This window comes from Neurospora crassa, linkage group III (assembly GCF_000182925.2).
Source record: "Neurospora crassa OR74A linkage group III, whole genome shotgun sequence".
Taxonomy (NCBI): domain Eukaryota; kingdom Fungi; phylum Ascomycota; class Sordariomycetes; order Sordariales; family Sordariaceae; genus Neurospora; species Neurospora crassa.
Genome location: NC_026503.1, coordinates 4,561,085 through 4,576,649, shown reverse-complemented (window position 1 = coordinate 4,576,649; position 15,565 = coordinate 4,561,085). Strand labels below are relative to the sequence as shown.

The following is a 15,565-nucleotide window of genomic DNA, read 5'->3' as shown; positions in this document are numbered from 1 at the left end:
GAACAGTCCTCTTCGAGTCCAAAGTCTCGTCGAGTGAGCACTTTCAGGCACGTAAAGGTGCAATCCAACACAAGCAGGATACGGAACCGAGGGTGTGGACGAGGCTTGGAAGCGATGCTATGCACACAGACGGAGGATTGGGCAAGTGTCCAGTTAGATTGGGTTTGTGGTGTTGAGGGGGCCAATGGTATTGAGGCAAGGGCGCGTGGGGGGCGGGCGCTCTTTGGGCAGAATTCGGCACCCAACTCGGTGATTCAGTTGTGGTAAGGCTGTACCTCATGGTTGACGATGTCTCCTATCTTCACTCACTAGCTACGTATCAACGTATGGTAATTAGCAAGTACTTCAACTAATTAGGTATGGAGGGTGAGTGTCCGCTTGGATCCAGCGCGAGTTGAGTCCATTTGGAGTATTGAGCTTCAAAGAAGCAGAATGTACTTCCCGGTTTCAGTAGCGACAATATATGGATTTGGTCAGAGCCATTCAAGTCATATCTGATAATATGCTCGTTTTTCAGCCGTCGTGCAACAACTCACCCACTCAAAGGGTTTCATTGACTAGGTACCTGCACGCTTTATTGGGCCAAATATCGTGGCTGTGTCATTCATTCGACCACGTTGGTTGATCGACCGCTCAGATTGCGGGCCGCTCCACCTGGATTCCGGCTCAAAGCTGAGATGTCCCTCAAGACCATTGTAATCGCCCATTTCATACCCTGGCGCGTTCCTTCGCTCTTTGTCGCATACCTTGAGCCTCAGTGTGTAATTCTCTGCAACGGGTGCGGCATTGTACAAACTCTCGTCGTCTCCATTACCTTTGCTTGCCAACGTCTCAAGGAAACCGCCGGTTGGGAAGGTTGGGAAAAGAGGAAGTGAGTGTAGGAAGAGCGATTCTGAAAGAGGTAAGCTGATGGAACGAACATCCCACCAGACAGTCAACTTGAAGAGCCCCATTTCGTATCAGCACAATGAACTCACGAGATTTCCCCTGGGACAAGATATGTCCCAAGGCCTGTTTCTGGGATAGAAATGGAAAGAGCCACAAGCGAACCTTCTTGCGCCCCTACCGTCACGATGACAGCCACTGCGGCAACGACTTCCAACGCCGCTACCATGTCCGGTCCGGAAGATGGTGTTCCTACGCCTGAAACAGAATTCTTAGCGATAGAAGAAGCTTGCGAGGTCCCAACCACAAAGCTTTGTACTCATTGCCTCGAGTACAACTTCAGCCGAGAGACGCTTGATCCTGAATTGCGACCTGGAGGATTGGATGGAAACGCAGTGTTCACCACCTTTGGCAAGCTTGTCAAGTCTTCAACAACTTGTCCCTTGTGCAAGCTCATTCTGGAAGGGCTCGAAAACGAATATGCTGGGGACAACGAGGATTCATTGAAGGATCGGGTAGGCAATGATATTGAGGTCTTCATCTCCGCGTGGCTGGGAGGTGAAACCATCATAAGCTTTTTCATTGTACCTCCTGAGGTCAAGGAGCCTCGGTACCCTATCCCGAGACTCACGGAGTCAAAGTTGCGTGTCTATTTGGGTTCGTAGCTTCAACTCTCGCTACTGGTAGCTTCACAGCTGACGCCGGCACACTACAGACATCGGTGGTGATGAGGATTGTGATTATTATCATAATAGAGAATTTACCCGCTACTGGGCGCGCCGCCCACCGCTCAGACCCTGGAGTAAGCCATGTGTAAAACGGCTGAAACAATGGCTCAGCATGTGTCTTCAGGACCACGGACCGCAATGTTGTACGATGCGCTCTGGCGAGGAAATAGACGAGTCGTTACCATCGATCCTTCCCTCTCGAGTTATCGACGTAGGCCCGCTGAGTGGCTCTGTGGGCGCTCGTCTGGTGGAATCAGATGGCAAACGAGGGTATTACACCGCCCTCAGTTACTGCTGGGGAAGTTCTCTAAAGGCTGAGCGACCGTATTTGACCACAACGAAGACACTTGAGAAGCATCTCTCGGAGCTTCCTTGGGATTTGCTTCCGAAGACCCTTCAGGATTCCATCCGCTTAACTCGGGCAATTGGGGTGCGGTATCTTTGGATAGATTCGCTGTGCATCATCCAGGATTCCAACGACGACTGGGAGAAAGAAGCAGCAAGAATGGGTACCTTGTATGCACAGGCGCGGCTTGTCATTGCCGCAACAACAGGCGCAGATGCTGAGGCTGGTCTGTTCCCTCCTCAGACGTACATTTATCGTCCAAGCGAAACGTCCTGGTCTCTGTATTTCAGGAAGTACCAGAAAGAAAGAGGGTCTCTTCAACACAATCTTCCTCTATTCACTAGAGGGTGGGCATTCCAGGAATGGGTGCTTGCAAGAAGAATTGTCTTTTGGGCGCAAGATCGAATGTGCTGGCACTGTGCGAAGGGATGTGCTAGAGATGATGGCAGGCATGTGTCGACTTCCTTATTCGAACGATATAACACTTGGGTGGAAATTGTGACACATTACTCCGGCAGAGAGCTCACATACCCGACGGATAGGCTCATGGCTATAAGTGGCATCGCCAACGAAATACATAAGAAGAGGCCGGAAGACAAGTACGTATTTGGATCTTGGCAGTCCGAAATACGTTGGCAACTCCTCTGGTCAGGTCAGGTGGCTCAATCAACTGATCCTGGATTGGAGGGATTGCGTATCCCGTCATGGTCGTGGGCTTGCCATCCTGGTGGTGTGCGATTTTTGGAACAATATAAGTATGATATAGGCTTTAAAGCCTGGGAAACACCCGCCCAGTCTTCTGTCTCGTTTCTAGAGGATGCTTCTCTTCAGATTATGGCAAGAACCAAGACGGTGGATTTTGACAAACCTAACATGGTGAACTATTGTTTCCGTTGGCTTCGACATAACAGTTTTGATTTGTATTACGATAAGTCACTCCTTCCAAGAGGTTTGGGGAGAGTAGACCTATTTGAGATCTTATCACAAGAGGACGGCCCCTGCTCGGTCCAAATTGCTTTTCGCCAAGACAACATATGCATCGTATTTGACAGCAGAGACTTTCTCGATACGTATCAGAAAGAGCGTAATACACGTCAATGTGGGAAAATGAAGCAGGAAATCGAAGCCACAGAGCATAGTTCAGGGTTGCATGCGGGTATAGCTGATGAGTTCACATTCGTGGAGATGGCTCAAGACCCTTTCTCCGATGGTGGGCTAAATGCGGGCTTATTATTGCGCAAAAGCCCCCATACACCCGGCAGATATGTTAGGGTTGGTTTGGGGTTTGGTTACAATTCGTGGTTGAAGGATGCGAAGAGCGGGGAATTTGTTGTTGAATGACGGGTGGGCAAAGGGCCGAAGCAATAGAAAGTATCGTCAGGTCTGAACTGGGAGAAGGGAGCATACTGAACAGAAAGAAGAAAAGGATGCTGCTGAGTCTTGTGATGAAATTATTCAAGGGTGTTACTGATTGAGAAGGTGGTGATGGGTGTGGAAGAAAGACGGTCTGGAGGAAGAAACAAGTGGTTGTGGTAGACTGAGAAGAAGAACGAGGCAATTCGACTAGATTCCATCATCTCTGCCGAACCGTCCAGGCCTATTGACCAGATGTTCTTTCATCGTAAAAGTCAAACATGACGCAACTTCCGACTCCAGCAGAAGGCGTAACACTGAATGTGGAAGGCACTTCCAGGAGGCAGGCCACTCTTGAAGAGGGCGCGAGTTGAAGGTCTGGTCCTTCCCATTCGCACCGTCAGTCAAAACAAGAAGCTACTTCTGATAATGATCGTGGAGCTTTCCATTCGACCACCTGAATTGGACATTAGATACGGACGAGCCATGATGTCATGAGGTTCTGAAAATGTGGGCCGGGGAAAATGAAGAAGACACACAGGCTACTTATCGCAGGGAAGCGGAGGAGCTGCTGATGAACTCGACTCGATGAAGTACATTAATAGATCAGCGTTGACTACCGTACAGGGAGAGAGAGAAAGGGGGGGGGGTCTTTCTATTTGTACTTAGGCACCTCGAGAACCCCCGATGTTGAACTTGTTACGACTGCCTATTTACTGTCAATTAACGATCCCGCCCAACGAAACGTCCGGAATCACAAACGTTTCAAGAATTTGGACTGCCATATGTCTATTAAGTGATAGTAAATTGAATACCAAACATTTCAATGGGTAAACGTTGGTGTATTCGAACACTTAAACTCCGCGAGAGCTCTAAGGACAAATTAGTAAATTTCTGACTATTAAGAACGGTTCGCGGAGAGTTTGTAAGACCCCCCCCTCTCGCAGTACGGTAAGTATGATAGCGATGATGACTACAACAGAAACAAAAAAAAAAAAAAACAACAATGGGTATCGCAGCCCCTACAAACTCCAAACACTCCCATATGCACCTCCCCTCCTCACTCACTCGACCGACAACTCCCCAACAACCTCCACATAACTCCTACACATCTTCAAAAACCTCTGCCTATACTCCTCGGGCGTAGTCGTAATACTCATTGGCCCCTGTTTACTGATTAACAAATTCCATAACTTGATCAAAACCGTCATCACCATCGGCTGCAACTTATGCTTTGCCCAGAAAAAGTCCAAGATCGACGCTCGGTAGATATACTTTCCATCCGCCGACGCTATCCCGGTCCTCCACGACGGTGGACCAGGCGGCACCGACGGGCCCTCGGTCGGCGGCGCCACCTCCTCCAATACCGCTTCCGATGAAGAGGGAGCAGCCGCAGGATCAGGCCTATTTCCCTGCCCCTGGCCCGAGCCCGAGGGAGTAGAAGTAGAAGCAGTAGTCTGCATCCTCACCAAAAACAACGAATAATCCACCGCCCCATGCTCCGCCAACAACCTCGTATCCTCCTCCAAACACCTAAAAAACTCATCCGCCTGTTCTTTACTCAGTCTAATCTTATCATGAAACTCATCCGCCAACTGGCTCTTGGTAGCCTCGCTCGTCAGCGCCCCATCAGCAATGTCGCGCTCGGGATAAAAGTACGAAGTGGGCTTCAGATCCCAATCCTCCCAATCTACATCCACGTCGCCGCGCTTTTGGGATTCCGACCGTCCGCGGCCGTACATGATATTCTCCATGACGATATGGTGCGAGGGCGCCAGCCGCAAAATCCGTCCAATAGAGTATCCCGAAGCACCTAAAAAGTCGCAAATGCGCACGAGGAGCGAGCGCGGGTGCGTGGCCATGTATTCGACGTAGGGCGTCAGGAGGTCTTGGCGGAAGAAGGAGTGTTCCGAGTGGCGCGGGACGGACTTGACGAGGTACTTTTGGTCTTTGGTTGAGTAGAAGGTCTGTACACACGTGTGTTAGTTGACGGATCTATCTAATGGCATGGGTACGTAATGAAGAATTATAAGACTAACCGAGCCGGAAAAACCCATGTCTCCAATCGAGGTCAGAGACTCTTCGGGTTTGTCGCCATCTTGTGGTGGCTGGAAGGAATCGTAATAGTCATTGTCTTCAACGTCCCAATGGTTTCGACGCAAGTTAGCGAAATCGGCTGGTCGGATCTTTTGTAAGATCAACTGGTGGATAGAGAAGAACAGTGAGAATAGCGACAGGATCAAGCGAAGGGGATTGCTGTTGCTGGACCGTCGTTTCGCGAGTCCAGAGGTGCCGGTAATGGCCCGCGCGATCGAGCGTGCGATTGCTTTTGAACGTCCCATGATGCTTCGTTCTGTTCAGGTGGTATACTGTCTCGACTGGTAAGGTAAGTATCGATTTGGACGGAAGAACTGAAGCTTGGGTAAGGTAGATGGGAGGTCCAAAGCCGAGGCCCACCTGATGTCTTGAGATCTCCAGAGATCAGCTGAAAACAGTGCCTGGCCGTGCTTGCTGATCAGGAACGCCCAACGGCCTGGAACAGCATCGCTCTGTCACTGACGTCATTGTGTTTACTTCGTACATAACCACAGATCTTATCACGTATACCCCTAACCCTTATCGGCAACAGCCGTCTGCTGTCCGTCCCAAAGCATCACGACGAGCACATGCCTACACATTATGCTTTAGAGATTCACCCCATCATCAGCAACCATTTCACATGCGAGGGAGATCAAGACAGACATTCCAGTCAAGTTTGTAACTGAATTACCATACGTACTTCCTCCCATCAACACCTTGACCAGAAGGGAGAGAGATGTCCCAAAACTCGCTATTCACACGCCCAAACTCCCCGCATTTACCTACCACCAGGCCTCTTCGGCCTAGCGAACCCCCTACTCTGCACCGCCTTGGGATGCAACTCCCCCAACACCCCGTCTTCCGTGATCTCGCTCGGCTCCTCCACCTCAAACTTCTTATCGACATTCAATCCTTCCTTGCTCGCCACCTCGAGCACGGCCCGCTTCATCAGCGGGTACAGCATGCGCTGCTTGATAGCCACGCGCCCGCCGTTAGAGCTAGGGTTGGTGTAGAAGAAGAGGATGGGCGACTCCTCGGAGCCGTTGTGCGTGTGCGTGTACCGGAAGAACGTAAAGCGCGGCTCGGAGGGGGAGATGGCTTGGACGAGGTCGGCGATGGACGATGGGTTGGAAGAGGAAGAAGAAGGGACGAGCTCGATGGTTTCGGTTGTGGGGTTGACTTTCTGTTGCGGATCGTTAGTTACCATTCGGGCAGAGAACGAAGAAGGGGAAGAACTTACAAGCATCACCAACCCCTCACCACCACCCTCTTCAGCTAGTCCCTTGAGAGCAGCCAACGCATCCTCCCCCATCGGCATCGCCATGTGCGTCCCCAGGTGAATCTCCCGCTTACTCGTCCCCGCGCCCGCCTCCTGCTCCGCCCGCTTCACCTCCCCCAGACTCTTCTCCTCCTCCGTCAGCGGCGCGTCCAGCGCCGTGTGCGCATCGTGCTTCTCAAAGCCCTGGCTCGTCAACTCCTTGGCGTTGGTCGCGAAAATGGTCTCGCGGAAGTGTTCCGACCCGAGCTCGCGCACGAGCGTCAGCCGCGTCGAGGCGAACAGCATCTTTTGCCGCACGGGAGCCGTGTCGGGCACGTAGGTGACGGCCACCAGCGCGGGCGACGAGTCATAGCGGCGCAGGATGATGTAGAGAGCTTCTTTTTCTTTGATGTGGGGCGTCAGGAGGGTGTCGACGTTGGAGGCGAAGGAGGAGCCCGGGGAGGAGGTGAGGGTCTGGATGGGCTGGAGCTGTTCGTTGGCGATGTTGATGAGGAGGCCAAAGGTCGATGGGGAGCCGAGGAGGTCATTGAATTGGGAGACCAGCTCCTTGGAGGCTGTGAGTGAAATGAACAGTAGGTTAGTGAGTGTGGTCTGACTCCAAACTTGCTGGGAGTTGGGTTGTGGTGTAGCTCTCTTCCCTCTCGCAACTTTCAAAAAGGAGAGGGAGCTGGAGGTTCGCGACGATGGGGAAAGTGGGTGGCAACAACTTACCGGAAATTCCAGACTGCATCTTGTCTTGTGTTTCCCCTTGTCCCTACTGCAGTCAGTCGAGATATGGTTGACTGGTGTCTTAGGTTAGAAGATGTTGATGTTTGGTACAAGTTGGGCAGACCCCGATGACATGCGGTCAACCAAGAACCGGCGACGGGGCTCCCCGTAGGTAGCTACAGTATGGTGGGGTCCAGGCGGGTCCCCTCTCGTGCCAGCAAGGTCCATAGAGTGGGGCCCCAGGCAGATGTACCTGAGTTTACCCCTGGACTTCACCAACGCCCTTCTTTATTCCATCCTCACAATCAAGTGTCACCTTTGATAGCTACCGATCAATATCAATGGCAGAGGGTTCAATTTCTCTGAGGGTGGTTTAGAATACCATGTGAAGAGACGTGTGGATGAAGCGTGACCGGTACGTGCGCGAGTTATGGTGGTCTTACAGCTAGGAATGCCTGAGAACCGAAGCTAGGACCTTAACAGTTTTCCACGCAATATGCATAGAAAGTATATAGTGCATGATCTCAGTGCGGCTGCCTGGGTGAAATCCGCTTCAAGTATTGGGATCTCTCACGAACAGATTTCACACACACACGAGCAGCCGAAGGTACGCGCATTGTTCACTCGCGAAGCGTTTGCAAGGAAGAATTTGGCTGTTGTGCTGAGAATCAATCGCCTTCTTTCCAACTAGTGTACTACACCAAAAACGTTCAGGGTATCAAACAAGAAAATAGTACCTAAAAAGTAGTACATCCAACTTCCACAACTTCCAACATTAAGCAAAACCAGTCCCCCACCTCTCCACCCCAAATGGCATCGCGCCCTCTAGTGCCGCAAGATCCTTGAAATCGTGCTCCAAATCCTCTACTCCCTCGTCATATCCATCGTTATCATCATCATTTCTGTTATTATTGCCGTCGTTGTTGTCGCTGTTGTTGTTTCCTGGCCTCTCTCCCTGTCTGTAAAGGCCAGCAGCAGCCACCACTTGAGCCTGTTTCAGCTCACTATAAGCAGGCAAATACTCTTCTTCCACTTGCTTTTGTGAACGTCGAACGCTTGACTGCCGTCCAGGTTCATTTTCACTCACAGGGTAATCATCATACCCCGGAGGCCCAATACCAGCAAAGGCACTCCCTCTGGAAAAAGTCCTATCCAGGCCCGCCGACCCGAAATCCTGCTGCCCGATATATGTGCGTGCGCTTGCCGCGCTCGTTTGTCTGCTGATGCTCTGCCCACCTCCACCTCCATACCCTCCACCCACCGTTCGCGTACTGGACTTGCTCGCCTGTCTGCTCACTCCCGGGGTCCTGTCTTCATAAGACTGATAAATGACTGCACCTGTGGGGCCGGGCAACCTGATCTCCTCCGCTTCCAGAACCTCAGCGATATCTCTGACCAAAACCTCCATGGGACAAATATAGGCAACCCTCTTCCTGCTACTCCAGGCCAGGATGTGACCGCAGACACTGCCCCCGTCTCTTTCTACCACCCACGCTCCGGAGTCGCCAGGGATACCCATGGGCAGAGGCTGGCGGCGGGAGTTGATTGTTTGGTCACCAGATCCGGAGGGACGGTTGGGACGATTTGGTACGAGACCGAGTGAAGGAGTACCCGAGATTTGGTAAGTGTGACTGGGAGATGCTCGGCCGAGAATTTTCACCGACGTGAGGGTGGGGAGGATAGTGCCTGTTTGCAGGCCAGAGGTACGGGCCATGCATTGCACTTGGAGACCGGGAAGGGTATGAGAGGGGGCGATGGAGGTTGGGAGGATTGTTGGAATTTGGTCGGGGGGAATGCTGGAGAGACGGTTGTGTTTGTTGGAAGCTTTGGGAATAGAGTTATCGGAGGGTTGGCGATCGTCTTCGAATTCAAAGAGGGCCCAGTCGATTTCGTGTACGAGCCCGTTCTCTTTCCGCCGCCGAATACCACTAGAGGCGTACATCTCCCCGACCCGGAAGGTGTCGAGGTGGTCTTGGTCTTTGTCCTCGGCGGAGGGATAGAAGTCAGAGGCGACGTCATCTAGAGCCGGCTGCGTGATGATGAAGCCTTCGCCGCAGCCGGGCTCAATGCCGGGGATGTCGCCTGGCTCGGTGAACTGCTCCTCTTCTTCATAGTAGTCGCCATCGTCAGAAGCTTCGCTGGTTATGGCGGATTCGGAATAGGCTTCGGAATCAGTGTCAGAGAATTCACAGGCATAGTCATCGTTTTCGCTGCTTTCGGGGGAGGATTCGTCGGTGTTTGAGTACTGTTGAGCATACCATGCGGCCAAATCGTTCAGACCCCCTCCTGCCATACTCCTCGTATTATCATCGGCGGCTTGGTCGGAATCTGGGTCATCTAACATGTGATGCACCGTCATCCCGTAGGGTTTGTCATCCACCACGATGAGTCCTCCCAAACTCACAGGCGGCAAGTGTCGATCACCAATCCATGCCCCAATACTCGCCCCATTCTGCGGCGTTGGCTGGTATGACGGGTTGGCGGCTATGACATCTCCAGTATCGTCCGAGTTGGCCATGCTGCGGTTGATAACCTGTTTCCGTGACCGGAGAACCTGACCTTTGCACACCTTAAGCCCGAGATTCGACCTTGTTCCATCGAACAGAACGCCCAGCTTCTTCTTCAGAATGGCCCTGACCTTGTTTACCGAAGTGCAGACGACCAGAATGGTCGGCTTGATACGTTGTGGTGACTCGCCGATCGATTCGAGGGAGATCTCAACGGATTCGGGGTTCTTTCGGTAGAAGGTTTTGAGAGCTGAGTTGATTTCAGGCATAAGAACAGAATTCCACTGTTCGACAACATCAGGTGGTAGGGGTACATGTGGGTAGAGGCGTGCCTTCTCCTTTGCTGACGACTCTTTGGCTTGATGAGCTGTACTCACAGCGAGAGGTTAGCTCTTGTCAACAGACATCGGATGAAACGCAGCTTCTTACCTTGGATCTTCACCCGCACTTCCAGTTCAGGGTTCACTGGCACCACGGTGACTGGAGGATCTGCTTCCTCACTCTTGCGGGCTTTGGGAGTTGGCTTTTCGATAGAAGCCTTTTCAGACTTTGTCTCCTTGGATGAGCCAGAACCAGAAGCAACTGGCTCTGAAGGAATCTGCAAAGCTGGCGGTGCAGGAGAGAGGTCATCTCCAAGTCTCTCCTCCAAATTGCTCACTCCGTCCAAAATGCAGCATGCTTCGAGATACCGACTAGCCTTGAACTCAACATGGCGAGCAATCTCGTCCACAGTATGTTGGCCACCAATCTCCTGGTCAACCGCCCTCAAGCAGGTCTGAACGGCCTTCATGTAAAGCGTACCGCATCGAATAGCGAGCTGGTCAAGGATGGCATCCGAAACCACCGGATTCTGGACGTCCGAAAGAATATTCTCCAGCTTATTCCAGAGACCGACCGAAATGAGGATCATGGCCAAAGAGTAAAGATCTAGTGTCTTGGAATCCGCATTGATGGAGAGAGGACTTTGGGTACTGTTCTTTGGGTCTAACGGATGCCTATAAGGCGTGAAGGGTTCAGGTTCGTCTTGTGATTGTGGATCTGAGAACAAGTCAAATGATGAGACCAAAGGTCGTCTGATGTCGACCTCGCCTCGACTCATTCCGCTGATCTCTGGGTCGGTGCTGACTGCATTGCAGAAGGAGATATTGTCAATGAGCAGGTTGCCATGAGTGATACCCCTGGCGTGCATGTCAAAGACGGTGTTGGCCAGGTTGGCAGCCAGACGGAACTTTGCCTCGAGCTTCGGTTCAAAGTCGGGACGAGCAAGCAGATCTCCCAACGAGCACATGGAGTACAATGGATTCTGGGTAAGGTTCTCGTAGGTCACCGGATTGAAGGTCCGAGGGAATCTGTAAACGAGACCGAACCTTGAGTTCTCCATATCCTCAAAATAGGCCAATAGGCGAGGAAGACCAGTCCAAGAACTGGATGAACGCTGGGGATCGGCTTGAAGACCGGACGACAAACGTTCAAACTTGGCCATCGGTGGTGTTATCCCTGTGATGGAGTAGAGGCTGTCAAAGGGCGCATATTCCAAAAGAAGAGGTCCGTAGGGTATTTGAGCGCCCATCCGTTGCATCAACTCGGCATAGGCCTGCTTGCCCATAAAGACAATCTCCCTTGTCCCTTGCTCCTGGCTTCCAGCCTCGGTCATAGGCACAGCCTGCATGTCGCGTAGGTTCATGAGAGTGCTAGGGTCGATCTGCTGTGGTGTCTGGATCCTGGTAGACTCGAATGGGCGATAGTCTTCGGTAGGGGAGGAAACAGCCCTCTGGAGTCTCTCCCGGGCGGCAGATGAGTGCTGGGCATAGGAAGATCTAGTCCTGGACAGGTCGTAGAGGGTGTCGATGGACGTTGTCAAATCGCGAATAAGGTCCTCGAAGCGGTTCTTGTCCCAGACCACCATCCTGATCTTCTCTCCCCGCTTTGGCGGTTGATATGGCTCGTTGCTCTCGCCGGTCAACTGCTTGGAGCTGTTCCATAGTGGCTCGGCCTCCGCTAGGATGTCCTTGATGGTGGACATGATACTTCCAACGACTTCGCTGAGGCCGGCCTTGGACAGGGACGAGTCGATGTAGACTTCGGCGGAGTGAGTAGGATCGGACCATTCCAGCCCCCAGCTGACAAGACGGTCCTTTTGGATCTTGAGCTTGCGGTGGAGAGACTTGATCTCGGGGTCGGCCTCGGCATGTTGGACGGGTTCCTTGACAAAGTCTGAGGACTTCTTAGTGTCGTTGTAGAGCCTGCTGAGTCTCCTGTTGAGGGACGGCCCCAGCTGGAAGCCGCCCATGGGGATACCGGATGCCATGATTACGGTTTAGATGGGGTTTGTATTGAGAACTGGACAGTACTGTGATAGACGCTGCGTCGGTGAGCAGCTGGAAAGCTGGAGTTATGTTCGAATGAAATTACGGGCTAGTACATGGCGATGAGGTTCTTGATAGTCCGATCGAGAAGTGAAGAAGCTGATGATCGAAAAGTGAAGAGATATCCAAAAGGTATGTATCAAATCGAATTGAAGTAACGTAACACAAGAGGCGACAAGTGGAGGCCAAGACAACGCGGCTCGATTTGTCGATTGTAACCCGAGACCGGGCACTCACACAGCTGAATGATATGCAAAAGGTGGTAGTAGTCAATGTGGGAGTGAGTGTGGCACCCGATATGTGGAAATAAAACAACAGAAGACGGGAAGGGTCAGGTCATGATTTGTGGCTGGGGAGGTGGTGGGAATGGGTGGGTGGGTGAGAAAAGAGCCGCAACTTTTCGGATTCGTGAGCAGATCCGCAGACTTCGCCCGTTCCTCTCTGACCTTCCCGTCTATGAGAGCAAAGAACCCTCCAGTCTGCAGTCATCACGACGGAACAGCAGCAGGGCTTTGCACCTTCTCAAAGAATGTCGGTGCCTGGCTCATTTCTTCTTTCCTTCCTGGGAAATAATGTTGTGTCTAGACGGCCGCTCCATTTCTTTGAGGGAAAGAGTGTCGGTGCCATGGGGCGCTCGTGGCTTCCGAACCGCGTGTCTGGCCATTGGTCCCGCGGTGGGGTTCCCGAATCCTGCTGCCTGCTGTCGAGATGTGAATTACAGCGGGGGTCCGAGCACGGTCTGTCATTGGTCAGACGCGGTCTTGATCTGCAGTTTCACTCTCTGACAGTCCTTTTCAGTTGCCAAGATCACAGCTGCCAACTGCCGAAGACCTCTTGTCTCGACTCTTCCCTCGACTTTCCTCATGTTCACCACTCTCCCCAGTGTAGGCTTCAGCCAACCGGAGATTACCTCGACACCAAGTCCCGATCACTTCTAAAATCCCGCTACTGTAGCTGTTTACATGTTCCATATTGCGTGCTGTTTCTCCCTTCTCGCCACCACCTGAACCCGGCATGCCCTGGTCTCCCTGGACTCTTCACCACGATGGCCCCTGTGGAGGAATAATTCATCTCCTCTGGCTTCTAGGCCGCCTTCGAAGTACACACCTGATCATCCTGGATTTAAGCCTCAATGGCCCTGTTTAGCCTCTAGTCATCTGGAGGATGATGGATCACGGATTTCTTAGATCTAGCGTCAGACTGTTCAGGCTCCATCCTCGGACATTTCAACCGTCTTCGCTTCTTCCAGGCCGCCGGATTCACACTCGCCTTTTCACAAGGCCCCCTTGGAATTATTCTCAATGACAAGATGGACTGCCTGGAACATGTCACCCCGTGGAACGTTTGGTTTTCTGGAATATCGATAGTGTACCTCTAGTCTTGCTCGGCTACAAGGAAACTCCCTGGCATACAACCATCACTTGGTCCTCGATGTGTTCCATATCAGCGGTCTATCAACTAGACACCATCCCCCCCTTTCACAGCGCGATCTAGGTCACATAACTGAACGACACCGGCAGCTTGAGCCACATCGAGGCCCAATATACAGCACGGTCGGATGCAGTAGCGGATGCATCTGTCACCCACAACTCAGACCCATCAACCGTCTCCAGCGACTCAGAGGCCAGTTAATTCTGCTGCCTGGCCGCTCGCCTCAACCACATGGCCGGCTTTTTTCAAAGTCCCGCTACACCACCACAACATGACTTATCACACATCGCGGCCGCATAAAATTTCCACAGCAAGACACACGGGGATGAAACATGAGTTTATCGCTCAATCGTTGGCGTAGTATTAAATCTTGAGCTTGGTGGTCATGAAATTCGGTTTGCAGCGGATGAATAGTGGTAGCCCCGTTTCTGACGACAGAACCCAAAGGGGTATGACCGGGTTAGACACACCGGGTCAACTTCTCAAATCATATCACGTACAGAATTCGATGAGCGATGGATCCCAAAAGTGTCCGCAGATGGGAGTTCTATCCAAAACTGCTGGTCCTGCTTCCTGTCTTCTTTGCTCGGCAGTCCTGGAAAAGCTATTATTACCATTAGTGCCCGGTCATCGCTAAAAATTACCCAGAAGGAGCGTCCCGTCTTCAGGCTACGGAATATGGTCAGCGATCGACCGATGCCGCTGAGGCCCAGAATTATCTCAACTTGAGTGGGCGAGGTGCGTTTCACTCGGTCTTACCACGCAAGATAGGCGCAGGCTGACAACCGACGTCGCTCCATTGTGTGAGAGCCCTTGGGTACTTCCAAGTGAATCATGAGAAAGAAGAAGAAAAGCTATCAGCCATCAGCCACCGACCGCCTCGAGTCCGAGTCAAGAAAGCGAAAGCTAGTTCCTTCTCGTTGCCTGAACATGTCGAGTCTAGTACCCTAATCGCATCCCAGTCCATGAGCTTGAAGCGTGCTGCCGGTCAAACCAGACCCTCAAGGAACAACCCATCCGGGCAGAAATCGCCCGCATATGGTGGTAGGTATTCTCACTTCTCTGGTATCTCACACCCGACCGACAAGCTGATCGAACTCCTCGTCTTCCCGCACTTGCCTCTTTTTTTTCTCAACGACGACCTACCTCTAGCTGTTTACACCCCCGCTCTCACCACTCGGATTAGGACGTCCCCCTCTTTGTCCTTCAAGAACTTGGCCGAGGAGTCCTGAAATTGGGACTATTACCGCCCAGACAGCTTGAAGTAGATACAGTCACACGCAGATATCGTTGGCGTCGGTTGACATGCAGTACGCTGAATAACTTACATGCATCTGATCCAACCTATAACAACCTGGTAGTCTATTTTCGTCGGGACCGGATTTCCAAGTGCCGAAGATGTCCGGACGGGTTTCATGGCCATGTGGGTAACCAGTTCTGATCCCATTCCGGACTTACAACGAGGAATAATCTTTGGGTCTCGTGGGTAGGTAGGCAGGCAGGAAAGCTGTTCATACCATATTTACCTACATATGGGTGCCTAACCTATCTCTACGTAGCCGCCGAGCCGGTTCTCATCCCATGAATCTTACATGAGCGTGGCTTGGGAGTCGGGCAGGAGGCTTTTGATGCCATCTGCTCAGTTATCTGTAAATAGGCAAGGCCCTTCAATCCTTCAATCCTTCATTCCTCCACCTGTAGTCTGAGGTAGGTACCAAGACCACCAAGAACACATACGGAGAAAAGACAATGCAGCATGATAAAGAAAAATACAAGGTTAAAGAACACGAACTAAGGATATTGCAGGTAGGCAGAAGTTTTTCAGGCAACGAGAAAGAAACACCAAATACAAAAAACTAAATTAAACTACCTAGCCTGATCCA

General features: G+C 51.9%; 4 protein-coding genes across 4 annotated transcripts; 1 reads left to right on the top strand and 3 right to left on the bottom strand.

Annotated features, from left to right (window-relative positions):
• Positions 1-1,073: 1,073 nt before the first annotated feature.
• Positions 1,074-2,732, top strand: NCU07511 (hypothetical protein; the record flags this gene model as incomplete). The annotated part of the gene is made up of 3 exons (XM_952890.1): positions 1,074-1,542; positions 1,601-2,558; positions 2,726-2,732. 3 exons carry the CDS (start codon positions 1,074-1,076, stop codon positions 2,730-2,732), a joined length of 1,434 nt encoding a protein of 477 aa, XP_957983.1.
• A 1,451-nt stretch (positions 2,733-4,183) lies between these two features.
• NCU16699 (hypothetical protein) lies at positions 4,184-5,831 on the bottom strand. Its single transcript, XM_011395762.1, has 2 exons — positions 5,352-5,831; positions 4,184-5,279 (listed from the first exon to the last, which is right to left on the bottom strand). The coding sequence occupies exons 1-2, from the start codon at positions 5,652-5,654 to the stop codon at positions 4,377-4,379; spliced, it is 1,206 nt and encodes a 401-aa protein (XP_011394064.1). The 5' UTR covers positions 5,655-5,831; the 3' UTR covers positions 4,184-4,376.
• Positions 5,832-6,004: 173 nt separating this feature from the next.
• Positions 6,005-7,526, bottom strand: NCU16698 (twinfilin-1). Its single transcript, XM_011395761.1, has 3 exons — positions 7,382-7,526; positions 6,632-7,224; positions 6,005-6,574 (listed from the first exon to the last, which is right to left on the bottom strand). Exons 1-3 carry the CDS (start codon positions 7,398-7,400, stop codon positions 6,170-6,172), a joined length of 1,017 nt encoding a protein of 338 aa, XP_011394063.1. The 5' UTR covers positions 7,401-7,526; the 3' UTR covers positions 6,005-6,169.
• A 513-nt stretch (positions 7,527-8,039) lies between these two features.
• On the bottom strand, positions 8,040-12,606 carry NCU07513 (hypothetical protein). The gene is made up of 2 exons (XM_952892.2): positions 10,315-12,606; positions 8,040-10,252 (listed from the first exon to the last, which is right to left on the bottom strand). The coding sequence occupies exons 1-2, from the start codon at positions 12,191-12,193 to the stop codon at positions 8,154-8,156; spliced, it is 3,978 nt and encodes a 1,325-aa protein (XP_957985.2). The 5' UTR covers positions 12,194-12,606; the 3' UTR covers positions 8,040-8,153.
• Positions 12,607-15,565: the final 2,959 nt, after the last annotated feature.

Bases quoted from the DNA above. Each gene is read 5' to 3' on its own strand.
- NCU16699 (XM_011395762.1), bottom strand. From the start codon at position 5,654: ATGGGACGTTCAAAAGCAATCGCACGCTCGATCGCGCGGGCCATTACC. The intron at 5,280-5,351 runs GTTAGTCTTATA...ACGTGTGTACAG, and splicing joins ACATGGGTTTTTCCGGCTCG to ACCTTCTACTCAACCAAAGA.
- NCU16698 (XM_011395761.1), bottom strand. The intron at 6,575-6,631 runs GTAAGTTCTTCC...GATCCGCAACAG, and splicing joins GTGAGGGGTTGGTGATGCTT to AAAGTCAACCCCACAACCGA.
- NCU07513 (XM_952892.2), bottom strand. From the start codon at position 12,193: ATGGCATCCGGTATCCCCATGGGCGGCTTCCAGCTGGGGCCGTCCCTC. The intron at 10,253-10,314 runs GTAAGAAGCTGC...CTGTGAGTACAG, and splicing joins AGTGCGGGTGAAGATCCAAG to CTCATCAAGCCAAAGAGTCG.